Consider the following 26,839-nt stretch of genomic DNA (forward strand, 5'->3'; position numbering starts at 1 on the left):
AATCCATGCAAAATAGCTGTGAATGGCACATATAAATAACTTAATAAGTGTTTCTTAGTAGTAGTAGTATTAGCCACATTTTTATATTTCTGAATTAAAATGTGAGAATGATTTATTAGCAAATTTGCTAAATGTGAACATTTTTTCTATAATGTTTTAATTACTTAGTAATACACATCAACAATCATAGAATAGTAAGTACCTTGTGTTTGAAGTGGTTTTCAATGTATATTCTTTATTTGCAAATTCTTCATCCAACAGTGAACTAATACGTCCAGAATACAAAACGAACTCAAACAACACAACAGAAGAAACATGAATAATTTCATTAAAACATGGGCAAAGGACACAAATAGACATTTCTCAAAAGAAGACATACAAACTGCTAACAGGTATATGAAAAAAATTTCAACATCACTAATAATCAGAGAAATACAAATGAAAATTCCAATGAGATATCACTTGTCCCAATCAGAATTATTATTGTTAAAAAGACAAATAGTATCAGATGTTGGCAATGATGTGGAGAAATGCGAACTCTTATACACTGTTGGTAGGAATGGGTACTAGTACAGCCACTATAGAAAACGGTATGGAGCTTTCTTAAAAAACTAAAAATAGAATTACCATTCCATAGAAATTCCACTACAGGGTATCTACCCAAAGAAAAAGAAATCAATATATCAAAGGAATTCCTGAGCATACATGGTTACTGCAGCACTATTCACAATAGCAAATATATGGAATTAACCAAAGTGTCCATCAACAGATGAACAGATAAAGAAAATATACACAATGGAATACTATTTGACCATAAAAAAGAATTAAGTCATGCCATTTGCAGCAACATCGATGGAAGTGGAGGTCATTATCTTAAGTGAAATAAGCCAAGCACAAATAGACAAATGTTGAATCTTTTCACTTATATGTGGGATCTAAGATATTTGATCAAATGAGGTAGACGGTGGGAAGATAGAAAACAGAAACTTGGAAGGGTGAATGGGGAAGAGGGGGAGGGTGAAGAGAAGTGGGTTAAAGGGTACAAACATAAGTTAGATAGAAGGAATAAATTCAGTGTTTGATAACCCAGTAGGATGAATATAGTTAACAAAGTTGTATTGTACCTAGATGATGGCCACCCTAAATATCTGACTCAATCACTACATATTGTATACAAGTTGCAAGATTTCACATGTACCTCATGAATTTGTACAAATAAAAAATAAATAAAACCCAAAACTATACAAAAAGACTATACTTTTATTTATTATATAACTGTTCCTGATAATTATATTGTCTAACTGATAAATGCCGAAATTATTGAGCTCATCCCAGATCTTTAGATAATCATTATAAATGACATATTAAATAATATATAAATATAATTACATATACATATACATTCCTCTAAATGCTTGAACTATATTACCATATTTCCAAAATAAATGATTCCTAAGATGGTAAGATATTCCATGGTAGGTTCCCATATGCTCTTTCACCTATAAAAAATGACTATGCATCTTTCAAAGAAAAATTTAAAACTCTTCTATATTACAAAGTAACTTTTATCAGAAACTAGAAGGCATTTAGAATATTGTTTGGCAGTTCTAGAAAGACTTAAGAGCACTCCCTACCCTTTGTCCCACAGAAAACATATCTCATCAATTGCACCTTGATCAAATTTTGACAAATGGTTATATGACTATTAAACTTAGTATAAGTTAATATTTTTTCAACTTTATTGTTTCTCAGAAGAACTTTTTACTCATTTGTCTCTTTATAATAATAAAACATATAAAACCAAAGTTCTGTGAAACAAACTTTGGGAAATTCCAGTGTATGGTAGAAATTCAGAAATTCAAGTATATGGTAGACATAATGAGGAAAACTACAGATATATGCAACTAGATATTCATTAGAAAATTTTTCTGCAGAAATTTAATAGTTCACAGATTCAACTGCAAGAAGTTTCAGAGTAAAGGGTCTCCAATACATAATTAAAGGCCCTTAAACTCTACCAATATTTAAGAAACAGGAATATCAACTTCCACAGTTCTAAAGTCAATGGGCTAAAGTAGGCTAAAATAAACTTTGAAAATGGAGAAATTCATCTGTGAATATCAAAGACTGACTGACTTTCATCAATTGTTTATTCCACATTGGAGATATTGAGTAGAACTTCATGATAGTTCTATGCCACTAATGGAAAGAATGTGGCATATGCGTAGATATTATAGTCAAGAGGTCACCCATTCTTTTGGATATAATTTGATCCAATTAAAAATTCAGATATATTTTATACATGGTATTATATAGGGAATGAACAGAACCCTGAATGAAAGAATAAAATAATTAGTTTTTAGGAGTTAGGGCAAAAGCTATCTCATGAATTTTAGTCCTTTTACTACAATTAATGCTGGAATCCAAGATAATTGGAAAATATAAATATGTCAAAATGGTTTGTAAAATAAATGTTTTTAATACATATATCAATAATAAAGATTTTCTTTAATTCTTTAGAGTAGCTTTTTAAAATTAACAATTTAATAAAATTTTTAGTACCTGATATGGTTTGGCTCTGTGTCCCCACCCAAATCATGAGTGAACTCCCATTCACATTTGCTTCAAAGAGAATAAAATACCGAGGAATCCAACTTACAAGGGATGTGAAGGACCTCTTCAAGGAGAACTACAAACCACTGTTCAATGAAATAAAAGAGGATACAAACAAATGGAAGAACATTCCATGCTCATGGATATGAAGAATCAATATCTTGAAAATGGCCATACTGCTCAAGGTAATTTATAGATTCAATGCCATCCCCATCAAGCTACCAATGACTTTCTTCACAGAATTGTAAAAATTCTACTTTAAAGTTCATATGGAACCAAAAAAGAGCCCGCATCGCCAGGTCAATCCTAAGCCAAAAGAACAAAGCTGGAGGCATCACGCTACCTGACTTCAAACTATACTACAAGGCTACAGTAACCAAAACAGCATGGTACTGGTACTAAAACAGAGATATAGACAAATGGAACAGAACAGAGCCCTCAGAAATAATACCACATATCTACAACCATCTGATTTTTGACAAACCTGACAAAAAGAAGAAATGGGGAAAGGATTTCTTATTTAACAAATGGTGCTGGGAAAACTGGTTAGCCATATGTAGAAAGCTGAAACTGGATCCCTCCCTTACACCTTATACAAAAATTAATTCAAGATGGATTAAAGACTTAAATGTTAGACCTAAAACCATAAAAACCCTAAAAGAAAACCTAGGCAATACCATTCAGGACATAGGCCTGGGCAAGGACTTCATGACTAAAACACCAAAGGCAACAGCAACAAAAGCCAAAATTGACAAATGGGATCTAATTAAACTAAAGAGCTTCTGCACAGCAAAAGAAACTACCATCAGAGTGAACAGGCAACCTACAGAATGGGAGAAAATTTTTGCAATCTGCTCATCTGACAAAGGGCTAATATCCAGAATCTACATAGAACTCAAACACATTTACAAGAAAAAAACAAACAACCCCATCAAAATTGGGCAAAGGATATGAACAGACACTTCTCAAAAGAAGACATTTATGCAGCCAACAGACACATGAAAAAATGCTCATCATCACTGGCCATCAGAGAAATGCAAATCAAAACCACAATGAGATACCATCTCACACCAGTTAGAATGGCGATGATTAAAAAGTCAGGAAACAACAGGTGCTGGAGAGGATGTGGAAAAATAGGAACACTTTTACACTGTTGGAGGGACTGTAAACTAGTTCAACCATTGTGGAACACAGTGTGGCGATTCCTCAGGGATTTAGAACTAGAAATACCATTTGACCCAGCCATCTCATTACTGGGTATATACCCAAAGGATTATAAGTAATGCTGCTATAAAGACACACGCACATGTATGTTTATTGTGGCACTATTCACAATAGCAACCAAAATGTCCATCAATGATAGACTGGATTAAGAAAATGTGGCACATATACACCATGGAATACTTTGCAGCCATAAAAAAGGATGAGTTCATGTCCTTTGTAGGGACATGGATGAAGCTGGAAACCATCATTCTCAGCAAACTATCACAAGGACAAAAAACCAAACACCGCATGTTCTCACTAATAAGTGGGAATTGAACAATGAGAACACTTGGACACAAGAAGGGGAACATCACACACCGGGGCCTGTTGTGGGCTAGGGGGAGGGGGGAGGGATAGCATTAGGAGATATACCTAATGTAAATGACGAGTTAATGGATGCAGCACACCAACGTGGCACATGTGTACATACGTAACAAACCTGCACATTGTGCACATGTACCCTAGAACTTAAAGTATAATAAAAAAAAATTTAAAAAAAAACTGGTGGCATTTTGCACCTGCCCTAGAGATGTGCAGAACTTTGCACTTGAGAGGGATGTTTTAGGGTACCTGGTAGAAGAAATTTCTAAGCAGCAAATCATCCAAGAGGTGACTTGGGTGCTGTTAAAAGTATTCCATTTTAAAACGGAAACAGAGCAAAAAAGTTCAGAAAATTTGCAGCCTAATGATGCAGTAGAAAACAAAAATCCATTTTTTTGAGGAGAAATTCAAGCTGGCTGCAGAAATTTGCTTAAGTAACAAGGCACTTAATGTTAATCCCCAAGACAATGGGGAAAATGTCTCCAGGGCATGTCATAGGTCTTTTTGGCAGCCCCTCCCATCACAGACCTGGAAGCCTAGGAGAAAAAAATGGTTTCTTGGACTGGGCCCAGGGTGCTCATGCTGTGTGCAGCCTAGGGACTTAGTGCTCTGCGTCCCAGTTGCTCCAGCTGTTGCTAAAAAGAGCCAAGGTACAGCTCAGGCCATGGTTTCAGAAGGTGCAAGCCCCAAACCTTGGCATCTTCCACGTGGTGTTGAGCCTGCAGGTGAACAGAAGCCAAGAATTAAGGTTTGGGGACCTCCATCTGTATTTCAGAAGATGTATGGAAATGCCTGGATGCCCAGACAAAAGTTTGCTGCAGGGGTGGGGCCCTTATGGACAACTTCTGCTAGGGCAGTGTGGAAGGGAAATGTGGGTTTGGAGCCCTCACACAGAGACCCTACTGGGGCACCACCTAGTGAGCTGTGAGAAGAGGGCCACCATCCTCCAGACCACAGAATGGTAGATCCACCTATAGCTTGTACCATGTGCCTGGAAAAGCTGCAGACACTCAATGCCAGCCCTTGAAGGCAGCCAGGAGGGGTGCTATACCCTGCAAACCCACAGGGTCAGAGCTGCCCAAGACTATGGGAACCTGCCTCTTTCATCAGCTTGACCTGGATGTGAGACATGGAGTCAAAGGAGATCATTTTGGAACTTTCAAATGTGACTGCCCCACTGGAGTTCAGACTTGCATGGGCCCTGTAACCCCTTTGTTTTGGACCATTTCTCCCATTTGGAATGGTTGCATTTTCTCAATACCTGTACCCCCACTGTATCTAGGAAATAACTAGCTTGCCTTTGATTTTATGGGCTCATAAGTGCAAGGGACTTACCTTGTTTCAGATGTGACTTTGGACCGTGGACTTCTGGGTTAATGCTGAAATGAGTTAAGACTTTGGTGGATGCTTGGGAAGGCAGGATTGATTTTGAAATGTGAGGACGTGAGATTTGGAGAGGCAAAGGGCAGAATGATATGGTTTGTCTCTGTGTCTTCACCCAAATCTCATCTTGAATTGTACTCCCATAATTCCCATGTACTGTGGGAGGGACCCAGTGGGAGATAATTTAAATCATGGGAGCAGTTTCCCCCATACTGTTCTTGTGGTAGTGAATAAGTCTTATGAGATTTGATGGTTTTAACAGGGATTTCTGCTTTTGCAACTTCATTTTTCTCTTGCCAGCACCATGTAAGAAGTGTGTTTCACCTTCTGCCATGATTCTGAGGCCTCCCCAGCCATGCGGAACAACTGTAAGTCCAATTAAACCTCCTTTTTTTCCCAGTATTGGGTATGTCTTTATCAGCAGCATTAAAATGGACAATACAGAACCTATTCAATTACATCTAAAATATTTTATTGAAAGAATATCTAACACGGAACATATTTCCACAAATCTGGAACTATTTTCATTCTGCTCACATATTTTAAAACATATTGAAGTAGAGAGTAGAATGATTGTTACCAGAGGCTGGGAAGGGTAGTGGGGAAGGAGGAATAAACAGGGGTTGGTTCATGGGTAAAAATGTAGTTAGACAGAAGGAATAAGATTTAATGTTCAATAGCATAATAGAGATAATACAGTTAACAATAATTTATTGTATATAAATTCTAAAATAACTAGTGAAGTGAATTTGCAATGTTTCCAACACAAAGAGAAGATAAATGTTTGAGGTGATAGATATCCCAATTACTCGTATTTGATCATTACATCTTGTATGATTGCATGAAAATACCACATATACCCTAAAATATGTATAATTATTATTATAAAAATAAAAATAAAACAAATTTTGTTTAAATAAAACATTTTCTTGACTATCTAACTTCACATTTTAAGTTAGTTTCATTTGTCTAACACTAAACATTTTGAATACATTAAAAAAAAAATCTCAGCTCTAATAAAATTAGCAGGATGATGTACTATAGGGTCCCCTTGTTATCTGTGACTTTACTTTTTGTGGTTTCAGTTACCAATGATAACCAAGATCGGAAAATATTAATTTAAAAATTCCAGAAATAAACAATTCATAGGTTTAAACTACAGGCCACTCTAAGTAGCATGATAAAATCTATGAGCACTCTATCCTGTTCTGCCCCACCCATCCCTTTGCCAAGCTGTATATGCTACCTGCCTATTAGACACTTAGTTGTGGTCTCAGTTATCAGACTGAGAAAACATACTACTGTATATATGGTTTGGTACTATCCACAATTTCAGGCATCCACTGGAGGTCTTGGAGTGTATCCCTCACAGATAAAGGACAATGAGACTATTCTACTGTCAATGAGTATTTAAGAAATATAGCCTACCCTGATTTAACGGATCTCATTTGTAGTGTTTTCTGATATCTAACAGAATTTCACTGAACTATTACATTGTATTATACATTGATTAATCTTTTGAATTTGGGATAAACTATCAGGTATAGCTAATACAGAGAAATATTTCTACTTAGAAACATTCATAATGATGTTTTATATTTTAACTGAATTATTTTCCTGTCTTATAAATTGGTAGCAATTGCCTAGAGCTAAATAAAATATAAGAATAAGTAAAAGTAACAGGTTTTTGAAACTTGAGAAGCAAAAGAAGTCATAGAAAATGTGAAGAATTTAATAGCAGTCATTATTAAATATTTTTGTAATTTGACAAAATAAAAGTATACTTTAAATTTCTAAATAAAGCATAGTTTTTACATTTTGAAAATTATAATTTCAATATAAAAATTTCAAATGTATAGAATGATTCCAAGCACACAGAATTGCTAAATTATTAATATATTGATTTTTTTGCTATTAATGGATACTATATAGAATTTAAGATGAAATATTTGCCTAAAGAATATAAATTTAATGAATCAAGGGATCTAGAAAATTAATTTTAAACAATATTTTAAATTGGTCTGCACTCTAGTATGAAAGTAGAGGCCATATAACTCTTTCTGGATAATTTAGCAATACTAAAGGAAAAGGTGAGAACTGGTTCATGGACCAGTGTGCTTTGGTAAACAATTTCTTACCTGTCCACGATGAAGTATAAAAATCAACAGTAAGCATTTAAGCACTTTCAAGCAAGTTGACATCGGTGCAACATTTCCTCCATTAGCTTTTATTTTACAAAAGTATTGGTGTGCAATTACAGATACCTATTGGTCTTTCATCATAGACAGTTCGAAAAATGTAGAGAGTGAATAAGTAGAACTTCTCCTACTTTACCTTCTCCTCTGCAAGTTAAATCAATTTCAATATGCTAAATTGTCTTGAAAGATCTCATAGTAGTTACAGCACATTATCTTAACTGAGAATAATGTGTTTGTTCATTAGCTTGATGACCTTTATTCATCTAATAATGATTTTTAAAGAAATATATTTGTAACATTAAGTAATTAATCACATTCAGCTACACACACACACAGAGAGAGAGAGAGAGAAAGAGAGAGAGAAATAAAAAAAGAAGCAAGGAAGGAAGGGAGGGAGAGAGGGAGGGAGGGAGGGAAAGAAAGAGAGAGAGAGGGAGAATGTGTGATTACTTCAGTAGCTCTTGCTAAAAGAACAGACCATAAAAATCAATAGCCTTTTTAAAAAAGCATATTAACTCCATTATAAAAATTTGTACAAATATGCTGTACGTCCCCATAGAATTGAAATGCTTATACATAAAGTAGTCTTTTAATCACCATCATGATATTATCAATATTGTAATTCATATGTATAGACTGTTTATTATGTTAGATCCTATTCTAGACACTCTATTATTTTATTCCTCACAACACTATGAAGTAGGGAGAATTATTATCTCAATTTTACAGACGAAGACAATGAGGTTTAGATACATTAAGTATCTTCTCCAGAATAATTATCTTCGCAGTATACCAGTTGAACAAATATCTTTCTTAGCTTGTATTATACACCAGATTAGTTTGGTCTGGTTTAGTCCTCTTTCCAGGGAGACAAAGACAGAATTTACAATCTCAGTAGGCATAAGAATCAGTGAGTCTCTTATTACAATGCATATTCAAGGGCTCCACGGCAGAGTCTGACTCAGAATATGTAAGTGGGGCCAAGAATTCTAGATTTTAATACAGTCTTCAGATAAAGCTGATGCATGTGGTTCAGTGTTGACAATTCGAGACACACAGATCAATGAATAACATTAGTAATAAATACAGGTCTCATAAATACTAATACACAAGGACAGTCTTAGGAAAGTTTTTTTAAAAACAGTAAATGATTATATAGAGGAGGATGAAATAAAAAGAAATGAGATTTAGACATTAGGATTATCTTGAAAAATATTTTTAAAAATACAGGTAAGAGATCAGGAGCAGTGGCTCATGCTTTAATCCCAGTGCTTTGAGAGACAGAGGCAGGAAAATCGCTAGAAGCCATCGGTTTAGGACAAGCCAGGGCAATATAGTGAGACTCCTATTTCAAAAATATAAAAATTAAATTAAATTTTAAATACAGGCATAATACTTGAGAAGATGTCCAGGTTAGTAGATCTATTTTACTGTATCATACACAGGGCAAGAGTTGTAATTTGAGGTAAATGCAGAACAAAAAACTGGATCCAAATGCAGGGGAGTGGGAGACAGATTCTGTAATTCCAAGATAAGATTTCTGAGCTTCACAATATGCCAGTTGGCCCTGGCAGTATCACTGGCTTCAGTTAAATATAGAAATGCTAGCAGCTACTCCCTCTGGATCATGTTACATAGACTTAAGCATGAAATCGTAGGCCAAATAATGCCCCTCTACCTCCCCAAAAAGATATCTCTGGAACTTGCACACATGTCATGTTACATGGCCAAAAAGGCTTTGAAGATATGATTAAGGTTAAGGACTTTATGATGGGGAGATTAGCATTCATTATCCAGATGGGCTCAAGAGAATCACACGGACTTTAAAAGCTGAGAAATTTCTTCACCTAGAGTATAAGATGTGTGGAGGGAGAAAGTAGCAGACAGATGGATCAGAGGGGAAATCAAAGATTCCAAGGTGAGGAGGATTCTTTTTACCAGTTGCTGGCTCTAAGGTATGAGGCCTCTATGTGGAGAGGAAAGAAAGCCTTAGGAGCTATGGGCAGTCCCCAGCTGACAGCCAGAAGGAAACAGTTATCATGGTCCTACAAACTTGAAGAACTGGATCTTGCTAACAACCAGAATATGCCAGCAAGCAGATTTTTCCTAAAACCTTTGGATACAAACCAAGCCCACTGAAATTTTTATTTTAGCCTTGTGGGACTCCAAGCAGAGAAATCAGCAAAGAACACCAGGACTTTTCACTTATAAAACTGAGATAATTTTTTTAATCCTTTTAAGATGTTAAATTGAAAACTAACATGCATTGAACAAGACACTCATTGTGAATCAATATCTGAGGATTTTGCAGCATGATAACCAATCCTCCCGTATGATCTGAATGTCAAGTATCCTATATTTTAAGTCAGCACATGCCAAACATACATTTATATGTCAAAAATACATGAATCTATTTTCCCTTAAGTGAAAAGGATGGACAGAAATTTAATGTGGTATATGTAGAAACAATTGGGAGCTACGAAAATACTTTTTAGTATGAATTCATGAAACTTGACAGCCAAACCAAAAAACATGCCAACCTCATAATTCACAAGTACATTTTCAATATACTTAGTACTTCCTGAAAGCTTAAACTAATCTAAAAATATATTTATATTTTGATGAACAGAATACAGGTTTTCTATTAAGAGCCCTTAGTACAAAATAATTGCATTACTAACTTCTTCTTCAGTATTGCCAAAATTATACCTTAAAATTAAACTTTTGTAGTTATAGTGTTCTAAACTATGAATTAAGTTGCCAAGATAAAAAATATTCAACTATTGTGAGAGCTCCTTAGAAAAATAATGATTATTACTATCACCGTGGAGGACATTAAGTCTTGAAATTTATCCTCCCTTGCTAGACAAAAGACAATTCAGAAAAGTATTAGGTAGAAAATAATGTTCAAAACTGCTGCTATCCGACATTATTTAGGATATAAAACAGAGAAAGGATTTTTACTAAATTATTAGCCCGAGGATATTTTTTTCTAGTGAGAAATGCTGTACTAGAATTAGTGTTTAGTTTAAAACATTCCCCTACATGCAAAATGTTAACATTCATACTGAAACAATTCTATTTAATACGTGATTGTTTTCTTTAAACACATTATATTTTGAATTATTATACGGTTTAGAAATTAATTGCCCTTGCTATGGTATTTATGTATCTCTTTATGATAATGTTAGACCTGATGTGATAAATTCTGTAATATGGTCCTGGGGAGATGAATTGAAATCTGATACACTATCCCTATGGGGAAGAAAAGGACTCTTTCCTAAATTAGATGGAAATTTTATTGTCATATCACATAGATAAGAAATGATAAGTCCATGATTTCTATCTGAAACCTTCAAGAACAAATTATTTTTTCCATCAGAATTATTTTTGTTATCACGTTTTTTAAAAAGCAAAACATGTAGATTCCGTGCCTTTAAACACTCTGAGTAGAGCCTGGGCACCATCCCATTATCAAACGGTATTTTCCTAGTGATACATATGAGTATCCACACTAAGTGTGATAAATAAAGGTCATAAATGTCCTCTATTCATTTGGCATCAGGTTTTGATGCCAACTGAGTTTGTACCAAACTTCTAGGAAAAAGAAAAAACACAACCTTCAGTTTTGAGAAATATTTAGTTGTCCTCTTCCTGGTTTAAGGGATTATTGATCTTATTCCTGGAAAGGCTGTTTCAGGAGTAGATGTCAACTCTTGTCTCTTTCTTAACTTTTTCTTTTGACTCTAACTTTCAGAGAAGACAGATTACTAGTTTACTTTCTGGTAGAGTGGCACAGCACAAGGGACTCTAGGGTAGGGTCTATGATGCCTGACACACAAATCAGGTCTAGAGTCCTATTACTCTCACATTTAATTCCATTTTGTTAATTTGTAACCCTGTAGCAATTTAATGGTCTGACATAGTGATACGAAATATCAAAGCCCACTAAGTATAGCATTTTACTATACATTAATGATTAATAACAAGATAAATTTCAGGACAAGATTTGAGATAGCATGATGTGTTATATCTCTCTTGATGTTGATTCTTCTTTCCTACTTGAAAAATTTTGTTTGATTACCTTAAGGGCAGTGGTTTGTTTGCCACTACCATCACTTACCTTCGTAATATACCTTAAACCCATGAGCACTAACTGCAAAATCACTGGTCAAACGTAGTGAGAACACAGATTTGGTACTTGTCACTGGAGGTGGCAGATGGAATCCTGTTAACCTAAAACAAAATGGAATTAGTTGTTAGAGACATAATCATTTTTTCTAAGAGTTTTTAAGAAGGATTAAAGTCATATTTAAAAAAATAATAATAAAACAGATTTTCTCCTATAATTTCCAGAAGGAATGCTGTCCAGCCAACACCTCAATTTCAGCCCAGTTAAACTCATTTTGGACTTCAGCCCTCCAGACTGCAAGATAATACATTCGTGTTGTTTAAGCCACTAAGTTTGTGGCAATTTGTTGTAGCAGGAATGGACAACTGATACACAATTCTTTTCTGGGTTTTGGAATATACAATTTTTAAATATCTAAATAAATACTAATTTATTCTATAATTGAATATGGAAGTCCTGTGAAACCTAGTGACTAAGTTACTAAGACTGCTGTTGATATTATATAAAATGAGTACATTCAGAACCTATTAAGGCAATATTTATGTAATTATGACTAAAAATCTATGAAAAGTGATAACATAGTATGAGACATTATATATAGTATAATATGAAATTACATCCTTACATTAGAAGATACAAGAGACCGAGAAGAATTAGGCAACTTGATCAAGTTCACAGAAGAGCCAGGTCTAAGACTACAACTATATTATTGCCTCCTATTATCAATTAAACACCCTGTTTGGCATCTGATTGTCTTTGAGATATTAATAAAATAGAAACAATAAATATTTGAACTATTAACATACACATTAACATCCAAATCATTTTGTATACAATTTCAAATTTGTATTCACTCAGTTGTATTAAATAATCTAATATTGGAAGCAATATTTAGAACACTTTTATCATTAAGCTATTCAAAGTAATAGAGAAGAACATTGTGAAGAATTGTTCACTTTTAGCAAAAGCTGGGTTTCTGTATTTATGTTTAAATAATAAGCATGTAGTGGCATGTTGTGTAATGGGAGATTTGTTTCTTTTTTTTAATTTTAATCAATGAGAGAACAAAATGTATTTTTTAAAAGTTATTTTCATATAATAGCTGTATCATTATGAGGATTTGAGGTAACTTGTTTTACTCCTTCTTATAATACGTTGTATAATTGATTTAAAAATAAACTCAGTTATGAATCCAATTAGTTTTTTCTTTATAAGACTTCATTTTGTAATTTCATATTTATGTGCACAGTTATTAAACATCTTTTTCTCCTTTGGATACTGTGCTTCAAGATGTCAATGTTTTTTCTGCATCTATTGAGATGATCATGTGATTTTTGTTTTTAATTCTATTTATGTGGTGTATCACATTTATTGACTTATGTTAAACCATCCCTGAATCTCTGGTGTCAAACCCACTTGATCATGGTGGGTTATCTTTTTGGTATGTTTTTGGATTTGGTTAGGTAGTATTTTGTTAATTATTTTAGCACCTATGTTCATCAAGTATATCAGTCTATATAGTTTTCTTTTTTGGTTATGTCCTTTCCTGGTTTTGGTATTAGGATGATGCTGGCTTCATAGAATCAATTAGAGAGTGTTCCTTCTTTCTCTGTCTTGTGGAATAGTGTCAAAAGGATTAGTACCAATTCTTTGAATGTCTGGTAGAATTCTGCTGTGAATCCGTCTGGTCTTGGACTTTTTTTCATTGGTAATTTTTAAATTACCATTTCAATCTTCCTACCTGTTATTGGTCTGTTCAGGGTGTCTAATTCTTCCTGATTTGAGCTAGGAGGGTTGTATTTTTCCAGGAATTTATCCGTCTCTTCTAGGTTTTCTAGTTTATGTGCATAGAGGTGTTCACAGTAGCCTTGAACGATCTTTTGCACTTTGGTTGTGTCAGTTGTAATATCTCCTGTTTCATTTCTTAGTGAGGTTATTTGGATTTCTTCTCTTCTTTTCTTGGTTAATCTTGTAATTGGTCTATCCATTTTATTTACCTTTTTGAAGGACCAGCTTTTTGTTTCATTTATCTTTTGTAATTTTTTTTTTGTTTCAATTTCATTTGGTTCTGCTCTGATATTGGTTATTTCCTTTATTCTACCGGCTTTGGTTTGGTTTATTCTTGTTTCTCTAGTTCCTTGAGGTGTGACCTTAGAATGTCAGTTTGTGCTCTTTCAGTCTTTTTGGTGTAGGCACTTAGGGCTATGAACTTTCCTCTTAGCAATGCCTTTGCTATATCACAGAGGTTTTGATACGTTGTAACATTATTGTCATTCAGTTCGAAGAATTTTTAAATTTCCATCTTGATTGCGCTTTTGACCCAATGCTCATTCAGGAGCAGATTATTTAAATTCCATGTATTTGCATGGTATTGAGGGTTCCTTTGGAGTTGATTTCCAGTTTTATTCCACTGTGGTCTAAGAGAGTGCTTGATATAATTTCAATTTTTTTTAATCTATCGAGGCTCGTTTTTGGCCTATCATGTAGTCTATCTACTGGTCTATCTTGTAGAAAGTTTCATGCACTGTTTAATAGAATGTGTATTCTGTGGTTGTTGGATAAAATGTGCTGTATATCTATCTGTTAAGTCAGTTTGTTCCAAGGTAAAGTTTAAATCCATTGTTTCTTCGTTGAGTTTCTCTCTTGATGACCTGTCTAGTACTGTCGGTGGAGTATTGAAGTCCCCCACTATTATTTTGTTGCTGTCTGTATCATTTCTTAAGTCTATCGGTAATTGTTTTATAAATTTGGGACCTCCAGTGTTACATGCTTGTATGTTTAGGATTGTGATATTTTCCTGTTGGACAAGGCCTTTTACCATCATATAATGTCCCTCTTTGTCTCTTTTAACTGCAGTTGCTTTAAAGTTGGTTTTCTCTAAGAACAGCTACATCTGCTTGCTTTTGGTGTCCATTTGTATGAAATGTCTTTTTCCACCCCTTTAGTTTATGTGAGTCCTTATGTGTTAGCTGAGTCTCCCAAAGGCAGCAGATAGTTGATTGGTGAGTTATTACTCATCCTGCAGTTATGTATCTTTTAAGTGGAGCATTTAGGCCATTTACATTCAATGTTAGTATTGAAATGTGGGGTACCCTTGCATACATCGTGCACTTTGTTGCCTGTGTACTTTGTTTTTTGTTTGTTTTTGCTTTTTAACTTGCATTTTTGTTTTATAGGTCCTGTATGATTTATGCTTTAAAGAGGTTCTGTTTGATGTGTTTCCAGGATTTGTTTCAAGATTTACAGCTCCTTTTTAGCAGTTCTTGTAATGGTGGCTTGGTAATGCCAAATTCTCTCAGCATTTGTTTGTCTGAAAAAGACTGTATATTTTCTTCATATATGATGCTTAGTTTCGCTGGAAATAAAATTCTTGGCTGATAATTGTCTTGTTTGAGGAGGCTGAAGATAGGCCCCAATTCCTTCTAGCTTGTAGGGTTTCTGCTGAGAAATCTGCTATTAATCTGATAGGTTCTCCTTTATATCTTAATGTAATAAAAGCCATCTATGACAAACCCATAGCCAACATAATACTGAATGGGGAAAAGTTGAAAGCATTCCCTCTGAGAACTGGAACAAGACAAGGATGCCCAATCTCACCACTCCTCTTCGACATAGTAGTGGAAGTCCTAGCCAAAGCAATCAGACAAGAGAAAGAAACAAAGGGCATTCAAATTAGTAAAGAGGAAGCCAAACTGTAACTGTTTGCTGATGATATGATCATTTACCTTGAAAACCCTAAGGACTCCTCCAGAAAGCTCCTAGAACTGATAAAAGAATTCAGCAAAGTTTCCAGATACGAGATACAAGATTAATGTACACAAATCAGTAGCTCTTCTATACACCAACAGTGACCAAGTGGAGAATCAAATCGAAAACTCAAACCCTTTTATGATAGCTGCAAAAAAAAATTAAAATACTTAGGAATAAACCTAAGCTAGGAGTCAAAAGACCTCTACAAGGAAAACTATAAAACACTGCTGAAAGAAATAATAGATGACATGAACAAATGGAAACATACCATGCACATGGATGAGGAGAATCAATGTTTTGAAAATGACCATACTGCCAAGAGCAATCTACAAATTCAATGCAATCCCCATCAAAATACCAACATCACTCTTCACAGAATTAGAAAAAAAAATTCTAAAATTCATATGGAACCAAAAAAGAGCCTGCATAATCAAAGCAAGACTAAGCAAAAGGAACAAATCTGGAGGCATCACATTACCTGATTTCAAACTACAGTATAAGGCCATAGTCACCAAAAGAGTGTGGTGCTAACATAAAAATGGGCACATAGACCAGTGGAACAGAATAGAGAACCCAGAAATAAACCCAAATACTTATAGCCAACTGATCTTTGACAAAGCAAACAAAAACATAGAGTGGGGAAAGGACACCATTTTCAGCAAATGGTGCTGAGATAATTGGCTAGCCATATGTAAAAGAATGAAACTAGATCCTCATATCTCACCTTATAAAAAATCAACTCAAGATGGATTAAGGACATAAATCTAAGACCTGAAACTATAAAAATTCTAGAAGATAACATTGGAAAAACTCTTGCAGACATTGGCTTAGGCAAGGATTTCGTGACCAAGAACCCAAGAGCAAATGAAATAAAAACAAATATAAATAGCTGGGACCTAAATAAACTACAGAGCTTTTGCACAGCAAAAGGAACATTCACCAGAGTAAGCAGACAACCCACAGAGTATGAAAAAAATCTTCACAATCTTTACATCTGACAAAGGACTAATATCCAGAATCTGTAACAAACTCAAATCAGTAAGAAAAAAAGAAAAAAATCCCATCAAATAGTAGGCTAAGGGCATGAATAGACAATTCTCAAAAGAAGATATACAAATGGCAACAAACATGTGAAAAAATAATCAACATCACTAATGATCAGGGAAATGCAAATCAAAACTACCATGCGATGCCACCTTACTCCTGCAAGAATGGCCGTAATTGAAAAATCTAAAAACCTTAGATGTTTGTGTGGATGCAGTGATCAGGGAACAGGTCTACACTGCTGGTGGGAATGTAATCTATTACAACCACTATGAAAAACAGTGTGGAGATTCCTTAAAGAACTAAAAGTAGAACTGCCATTCGATCCACCAATCCCACCACTGGGTACCTACCCAGGGGAAATCAAGTCATTATTTGAAAAGATACTTGTACATGCATGTTTATAGCAGCACAATTCACAATTGTAAAATCATGGAATCAACCCACATGTCCATTAATCAACGAGTGGATAAAGAAACTGTGATAGGCATGTATCATATATATATATATATATATGATGGAATACTACTCAGCCATAAAAAGGAATGAATTAACAGCATTTGCAGTGACCTGGATGAGACTGGAGACTATTATTCTAGGTGAAGTAAGTCAGGAATGGAAAACCAAACATCATATAGTCTCACCAATATGTGGGAACTAAGCTATGAGGACCAAAACGCTTAAGAATGACACAGTGAACTTTGGGGACTTGGGGGAAAGAGAGGGAGGGGGGTGCGGGATAAAAGAATACAGATACAGTGCAGTATATACTGCTTAAGCGATGGGTGCACCAAAATCTCACTAATCACCGCTAAAGAACTTACTCACATAACCAAATACCACCTGTACCCCAATACTTATGGGAAAAAAAAAGATGTCAGTGTTTGGGACTCAGAGTCTAAAACCAGTGCTTCTATCAATGTATGTCAGGGAGGAGTCCCTCAGTAAGTACTTATTAATCTAATGAGTTGAAATGGTAGGAGAATATCGATACCATCTTAACAATTTCTTATTCACACTAAGAATTGTGTTCTTGAAACATCATAAGAATGTAAATTTAAATCCAGTTATTAAGAAAATTTGTATAGCTTAAGTAGAGACTCTTGTTCAGAGAAAGTAAGTTTTCCCCATGTTAACCTCAAAAGTTTAAGATCTATATCTCATGCACACTTTTTTGACATATCTTTCTAGGAACAACTATATAGTTCAAAAACTTATTTTAAGGTAAAGCTAATATGATTTATCTTTAAAATGTGAGTTATAAATTTATAGTATTTAAATATATTGTTTTCACCTGGACTTAACATGTTCTCTAGGTAATTTAAAAGCATACTATTTTATAGGTAAGTATAATATTTTTCCATGTAATTATTTGTACTGGTTTTGATATTTGTAAAATTTAGTTTTTTGCATATATTGCTCGTTACTACATTATCAGTTATACTCCCTTTGCGTTGATGCACGATGAAATTGCATAGTGAATGACATTTTATGTTTCTTTGAAAATTGTACCACAGTCCAGCTGTATTTTCTTCAACTCACAGTTGAAGAAATCACAGCTCAGGAATGATAAGTAAATTTAAATTCATGCAGGTGGTAGGCAGGTAGTGGAGCAAAGATAAAAACAGTAACTTCAGACTCCAATCCACTAGGACTTTCCCATAAGAGAAATGATTTTTTTCTATGAAGCCAGAATAAAATTTTAATCAATTTTGGTTTTTGCACAATGCCCATGTAGGTTTCTTACCAAGTATTTTGAATGAATAAGAACATATTTCACCCACATCACAACTTTAAGTAGTTGTGGGTGGTAAGAATTATTATGAAGTCATTGAATTAAATTAAAGGTGAGTAAGGCAATGGGGAGCCATTGTCTGACTAGTTGGTGACAGCTTTTTTTTTTTTTTTTTTGACGGAGTCTCACTCTGTCGCCCAGGCTGGAGTGCAGTGGCGCGATCTCAGCTCACTGCAAGCTCTGCCTCCCGGGTTCACCCCATTCTCCTGCCTCAGCGTCCCGAGTAGCTGGGACTATAGGCACCTGCTACCACGCCCAGCTAATTTTTTGTTTTTTAGTAGAGACAGGGTTTCACCGTGTTAGTCAGGATGGTCTCGATCTCCTGACCTCGTGCTCCGCCCACCTCGGCCTCCCAAAGCGTTGGGATTACAGGCATGAGCCACCGCACCCGGCCAGTTGGTGACACCTTTATAGCAAAAACTGCAGTGGTTAGCAAAGATATTTCCCGACTGGGAAAACATAAGATTAGTAAACATTTAAATATATGAGATGAACATCCTGGAATCATGCAATATAAATTTCAGTCAGATATTCTTTTTAATATGTCAAAAATTGAGACTGACCAATAAAGTATTAAACTGTATTCATTCTGATTATTAGTGAATATTTTGTCACGTCTCGACAATAACTATGTTCTCTCACCCTAAATTTGTCTTTCAAAAATGCATGTAAAGTCATATTAATGAATAATCATTTCATTTTGATACATTTAGTTTCATGAAAATTCCACAGCTTTTCCTCTATTTATTTTTTTACATTTTAACTGTTATTTGGTGAATATTTTGTCATGGACCAGGCTTTGTCTATGGCAATTTTTTCAGTACATTTTCTCATCCGACAGAATGGTGCAATGTATCAGCTGGTATTTCTTTCATTTTAAATTTTATGGTTTCTCATTGATAATCTCTATTCTTACTTGTCCCTACTCCCACATACACCTCCAACCCCATCTTAGCACTTTATGTTTTACTAGACAAGAAACTCATCAGAGGTTTTTGTTCCTTGTTTGAAAAATCATGCACTTAGAACATGTGATCCTGTCTCTTCTCATATTCCCTTTTGGATGAAAACATTCTTGAAATATTTCCTCTGTAAAAACTTAGAAATGATAATGATGTTTTATACGGAAATGAATAACTAGTCACAAGGAGAATTAAACAATTAACTTACAACTTTCTATCAATAACTAATATGAAAAGTACTAAAGTAATTATTTGGTAATTAATGAAAAATTGATAGAAATTTACATTGCAAGAAGTCCATTTAAAATGTCAATGCATAGGTTTTTTAAATAATAGATTGTACGTTTAGGGTATTTTGTAATTAATGAGAATTAACGTACTGTATTTCAACTTAATGTGATAGGAATTCTTAAAGCATCAGACTTGTTAGATAAGAATAATACCTGTCTCACTATCTAACTATGTTTATTAGGTTTTAACTATAAGATTTTATTATTTCTGGGAGAGTTGAGAAGAATCACAGCACATATACATTCTCTAAGAATGTAAAAAAAAGACTCTAAATATTTACTTAAATGTAATGTGTATAACAGCTGATTACAATATTAAAATGTTATTTAAAGAATGGATGTAACAGACATCGTTTTAAATTAAGAGGTTATTAGCAAGCATATTGCTGCTTATAATAAGATAGAAGCAAAATAGACACGGATGTAAGAGGAAAGAGAGAAAGGGAGAGAAAGGGAAGTAGGAGGAAAGGAGAGAGGATGAGGAGTAAAGAATGACTGATGGAGAGAGAAATAGGAAGAGGAGAAAGAGAGAGAGAGAGAGATTTATTTAAAAATAAAAGTGGTACTGTTACAAACTCTCAAGATTTTGTGAATGTTAAGTAAGGTAATTCATGCGAAATGGTCTAGTGTATTTTTTGGATAACAAATTGTCATTAAATATTAGTTTCTTTAGTGATGTGACTCAAACTCCATTGCCCTTTTTGCTGCACCCTGTCCTGCTACTGCTAAGATATATTATATAATACGACCAGCATAAGCACAGTGATTTCACATTACTCACAGTAAGACTTCTGGATATGAATTATCTTATAATTTTTCTTTGGTTCGACAGTCCTTAAAAATGATCCAAGGATATACAGAGAATTCTCTGCTGAAACAAACTATTAGCCTATTTAATGTCACAATGAACAAGAAAACCACAGGAACAAGCTGATATTTAAAGTAATGGCTGTTCTGTTAAAATAAATCATGCATATCCTATTGATATTGGACTACATGAAGCACAGCACAATAATTCATGGTTATGTCAAGATGTCACTGGCAGTAATATTAAAGAAAAATATGGCTGTGGCAACATTTGAATAATTGTATCATTTGTTGAGAGTAAATGAGCTGAAGCTTCTATCAAATATAAAATTCCAGAAAGAAACGTGTGAGAAAGGCAAATTCACCATGTTGGGAACATGTGCCGGGTATAGATGTAAGTATTTGTCAGTGAAGCACTTCCGTAAGATTTGGAATGTTCATGTCATGGCGGGTAGGTACAGGGACTTCAGACAGTTTTGGAGGTGAGGTTTATGCATTGACTTAACAGAATTCTTATTAAAAACAACCACTTGATTTTGCAAACAACTGAGCTTATCACTGGTATTTTCCTGCAATTCTGCAAATTCTTGATTACCTAAAAGTTAGTGAAGGCTATCTTTGACCATCAAAAGCCAGCCATAAACCTAGAATTCTTGTTATTAAAAGAATTCCTGCTTGAAATATTTCATTTTTTTGTCTGAGCACTGAGAAATGCAAAAAGACCACCAGCCTGTTAATGAAAGTTTCCTCTCCAAATAATTTCAAAGTAGGTTATTTTCTAGTAAATTATTTTCACCCTTTTTGTTACGAAAGTGTTCCTTTGATTTCTAGCACAAGTTACAGTAATATGCAAATAATTCTTAGATAAGATGATATTGACAGTATATTCTTAACTATTTGTGTAAAACTATGCATAATTTTCATTATTCTAACTTTTGGCATTTTTTCCTCTATATAAATAAAAATGATGCCTGATATTTAAAGTAGAAAAATATAAACCACTATCTTCCCAAGAAAACTTTTTCTTCCTTCAAAAATGGATATTGATAAAATTGTAGATATTCTCAACTCACTATATTTAAAGACACCATGTTTCCAGAACATTTGTTTTTACCATTGACTTTAGAGTTTGATCTTCAGGTTCAACGTTTTCTCCAAACCCATGAAATACACTACTAAAAATTTTCTTCCAAAGTCAACCTTTCCAATTTGTTCTCTTTATGCTGCAAATACTTCAAACCTTCTATAATGTCTCCCTTCTCATTTTTTCCATTGAATTATTGATCTTTAAGGCTATACATGACTATAATTCCAAAGGCCATCTTGAATCATTGAGAAAACTAGAAATACAGGAAAATTATGTTCAGCAATTAATCAATTTAAGTATATTTTAGAGTGTCCCCACTTTGTATAAACTCCTGAAAATGTTAATTAGTATATTTTTCTAAGGTTTCTAAGAAGCAGTTGACTCTAGTGACTGTAAGCTTGTATTTTAGAGTATACAACTGAAAAAAAATTCATTCTGCTGCTTATTAGCAGTGTAGTATTGGGCAAGCTACTTTATTCCAATAAACTAGGGATAAGATGAGGTAAATACTAGGAATTATCCCATATTTATGTTCAGATATTTAATTGGGATAATGCTTGTAAAAGCTTACCACAGTTGCTGACATATGCCAAATATGATTTTTACCATAATTATTTTGATGATGAACCCACCCAAGGTTCATCTAATTATAAAAAAACTCATTCAGTGATAACTCTGGAGCTGGACTACCTGGAGTAAATCTCAGTGATTCCATTTACTGTTGTGTGACATTGGGCAGGTTACTTGCCTCTCCTGGTTCCTCACTGGCAAAATGTAGATGAAAACAGTACCTTCCCTTTAAGTCCTTGTCAAGTTTAAATAAGTTAATACAAGCACATCACTTAGAACAATGCCAAGCATTTAGCAAACTAGCTACTCTTGAGAAATATGACAGATCTGAGAATTAGAGAATTCTTTCACACACCACTCAGAGTTTTCTTCTTGATGCACCAAATTATTGATAGTTATAACAAACTTGGAGTATTTGGGATAAATGTAATATTTCTTCAAGTATATGCTATCATGTTCTACTAGGTTGCTTTTTTTTTTTTTTTTTTTTTGCTAAGTTTATCATTGCTATGACTTTTGATCTTTTTGGATGTAGAATTAGTGAAGACTCATCACAAGCTATTTAAGGTCAATTTAAAAAAATTATGACCAAGAGAGGTGAGAGCATTGATGAAGATTCTCAATTAGGAGACAGACAGAGAGAGAGAGAGAGACAGGGAAACACATGTGTGTCTTTAGTAACTTATAATTACTGAGATTGAGTCAACTGACTTCCTTCCATAAACCCTGCCATCTTTTTTTGGTGCATTTCAAACATATCTATCAGAAAGTATTGCACACATTTTATCATGTGAATTTTACCGTATTTCTTTACAAGTACTCTATATTCATTAAGGAAAATCTAAAACAAAACAAAAAACACCATTCTACAAATGCATGCTTTGCATTTCCCATATTGACAATTTTTTGTTTGATCCACTTATCCAATCCACAACAATAAGAATTTAACTCAAAATTTATGGCTCCTTCTATTTCCCAGAAAGGTAATATTAATTAGCACTGACTCTCAGTTTTAGCAAAACATGAAATTTACACAACTTTTATTATTTTTTATGCATTTAAAATGTATATATTATAATGTGGTATTTTCTTTGTCAATTTCCTCCAGTCATTAGAGGGTTTGCACATACAATCTATGCCAATAAATAATACATAATCTTTGTGATATGTTCCATGGTAAAGATGAATCATAATCTGAAATAATTATAGAAAGTTTCTGAGGATCTATTCCATTACCAGTTTTGTTGACTTAAATATTTTTAAAAAATATATTAAGAAGAGATACATCTTACATAAAATACAAAGAGCACTGCAATTGGAGATTTTGAATAAAGCCTTATGATGGTGATGATTAAAGATGTTTGTATAAAGATACTACTATAGTTTCATCTAGACATTGTAAAATTGAGGAATGTGGAGAACCTTTTCAGAAAAGTTTTGATTCTGTTTTTAAGTCAATATTTTATTTACGAAGCTATTAGAGACAAGTGATTGAGAATATAACAATTACTCTTAAAAGATGCATATAGCCATTAATTATTTCCATTGTGCCCAATATCACTTTCTTATAAAATTTTCACCACTGCCCTCTGAGACAATTTATTGTGTTTATGCATGCATATATCCCAATACAACTGGTAAGTAACATAACACCTCAAAACATTATTTCTAATCATTTTAGGTTAAATAAAAGTACAATCTGTCTTCATTGGAACACATCATAAAGAAAACATTAACATGAGAATGCAGTGACATGGAACATACATGTGGTCATTTACCTAATTAATGAATTTAGACATGATTTATGGACTAATTTAGTGTTTTCGAATGATCATTATTTTCTTGTCACATGAAAAGCCATTCAGTCAATTATTATACTATTTTAAAATAATAATCATAGGCCATATTCTAACATTTAAATTGGAATAATGGTTAAAATTAAATAATTACTTATACTGTTATAAGCTCTTTTACTCTATATGAAGTATTTTTTTAAATTACCCATTTATATAATAAATATAAAATGATAAAATTTTCTACTTCACAATATTTAAAATAATTAAGGTTAATAAATACTAGTAAACATAATTATATAATAATGTCTTCACATATTTGAATGTTCTATTTTTCAACATTCTAGGGATACTTATGTGAGATTTTCTAATATGAGAAATGCCAATTTAATTATATTTTAGTAAACTCTAATAACTATATATTTTAGTTGTTAAAAACCATGGAAATATGACTTGAAGTTGCAATAAATGTTTTGCTGTCTATTATGTATCTGTTTTAAACATAAAAGTCTGCTATAATATATGTGACTTTCCCCATTATCTGTCAGCTAATATTATGGCATTAAAACACAGTGATTAGATTAAAGTAACTCATCATAGTATTTCAATCATTTACCATTTTCATGATAACTATGATAGGACTTCATTGGGGGAATTAAAATTTTCTTTTTAACACTGCATTTAAGGACAGTTATTGGAAAATTGCATGTTTCTTTGAAAAGCTAATAAAGTTTCTATGTGAGAAGGAAAGCTAAGGTATTATGGATCCTAGATGGAAGAAATATAAAATACTGACTACTTTTGATAAGGCTAGTAGATAGTCTTTTTAATTTGGGATTCCTTTGAGAGCACCTCGTTTTCAGTTACACTATGGAAATAGACAAGAAACCACCATTGTCCTGGAAACCCAAGATGTTTGTTCCCCTACCAGTAGCCACCAGTGTATCAGATACTGAAAGGTTTAATAGAGAAATATGTTATTGACTGTACACAAAGTTATATGAAATCATCAATAAAGTCAGAGAGAGGGAATAAATTTTGTTTGAACTAGGTGTGTATTCTACACAAAAAAAAACTAAAGGAAGTAAAATAAATATCAATAGACAAATGTCAATGAGTATTTTATAGTGAAAATAACAATAAAAGTACCTTCCTTGATACCTTTTCAAGGTTCTACTTCTACTTACTTCTAAGTAGAAGTTCTACTTACACATCACAGACAAGATTAGAATAATTGCATAATGTTTTTAAGCCAATATCCACCAGGTTTAGGAATTAGCATTTTACCATATTTTATTACTGTTAATGTGTCCCAGGTTTTGAATTAATAATGCCTAATTTAAAAGGATGTTTACAGTTTACTTTGTAATTATTATTTCTTTCTTTAGGGCACTCATATAACTCTGAAATTTGGGTACAATTTTGATGGAATAGAAGAATGATAGAAATAGTTTATTCTTATATGGTGTGTAGTTAGATGACAAGAATGTAAAACAAAAAATTTATAAGTTACTGAATTTCTGAAAGATAGAATATTGGCAAGCATAATATTAAATAGTCATGTTCATAAATGCATAAACTAATTTATATTCAAGATATTCCAATACTATTTTGTAAATGATAAAAATTTAAGAAAATTAAATAATATATTTTTTATCATTAGATCAACAAAAATATACATAAAACAGAAGCATACTCTTAAACTATGTACTGATGGGGACATTTGGAAACTAAATATTATGAAGATAAAATTGTTTGTAAATGTAAATTGGACAATTATATGCAGAACCATAATCAATTATTTTTATTAGTCTTTGGGAACAAAAAATAATAGACAATTTACACACAAAAGTATCACTGATTTTGTGGAGAATTTGAAATATGCTTGTGAATGTGACAAAAATGTAATTTTTGAGGTAACATATGAGATGGCATGCTGTTAAACATAGTAGTTATATTAACAGTGGCCAGACAATTTTAGCAAGTTATGTTGGAGGTAATATTATTAGGTTGATGCAAAAGTAATTGAGGATTTGCCATTATTTTTTTAAAGGTGAAAACCTCTATTACTTTTGCACCAACCTAATAAAAAATGAACTAATATGTTAAAAATATGAAAACAGAGGTGGAAAAGAAGGTGGAGTGGTGGAAAAGTAGGGAGATGAAAGAAGAAAAAAAAAATTTGCTAAATTTTTGTAACCTATCAACCAACCAACCAAACAAACAAACTGTTCCAGCAGGTATTTTGCTTTAGAGTCCCACTTTAAATTCCTTCTAAACCCATTATCTTTGTGATGTTCCAATGTTAAATCACTGCAACCATGACACACCTTCACTCTAGCTATGTTATATGCACGTGGGAAGAGATATAATTTTACTATTTATACTATGTAATATAGTTCTGAACATTATTATAACATCTATACTTTCATAGGTGAAACATTTTTATCTTCAGATAACCTCTTACCTGACCTTTAAGTATATATATATATTATATATATATATATATATGTCTGATTCCTATTTTACATGCCCACTTTCATATCTAATCCACATCTCAGGCATATGTCCAAAACCTGAATTTGGAGATTAGAAATTGAGGAGTGGAGAGAAGCTATTACTCCTCCTTCCTCTCTTTCTTTCTCTTCATTTGCTTCTGGCAGCAACGGTGGAAGTGACTGTATTGCTTTGAGGATCCCTGCTTTGGTGGCAGCAGCCCTCTCTTTGTGGTTCTAGCAGTGGCCATATGATTCCCCATCTATAGGGTGAGCATCTGCTGATGGTCCTCCCCCATTCCCGTATCCACTAAGTGCTAGAGTAGTGCATGGTAC

General features: G+C 33.4%; 1 protein-coding gene across 2 annotated transcripts in view; it reads right to left on the reverse strand.

Annotated features, from left to right (window-relative positions):
- CSMD3 (CUB and Sushi multiple domains 3) overlaps window positions 1-26,839 on the reverse strand; it is a 1,208,741-nt gene that overhangs the window by 1,041,645 nt on the left and 140,257 nt on the right. For both annotated transcript variants that reach the window (XM_032760296.2, XM_032760295.2), the window contains exon 3: window positions 11,902-12,014. In XM_032760296.2, coding sequence (XP_032616187.1) covers window positions 11,902-12,014 — 113 coding nt within the window. The remainder of the gene's footprint in view (window positions 1-11,901; window positions 12,015-26,839) is intronic.

Source organism: Hylobates moloch, unplaced genomic scaffold (genome assembly GCF_009828535.3).
Source record: "Hylobates moloch isolate HMO894 unplaced genomic scaffold, HMol_V3 SCAFFOLD_9, whole genome shotgun sequence".
Classification (NCBI taxonomy): domain Eukaryota; kingdom Metazoa; phylum Chordata; class Mammalia; order Primates; family Hylobatidae; genus Hylobates; species Hylobates moloch.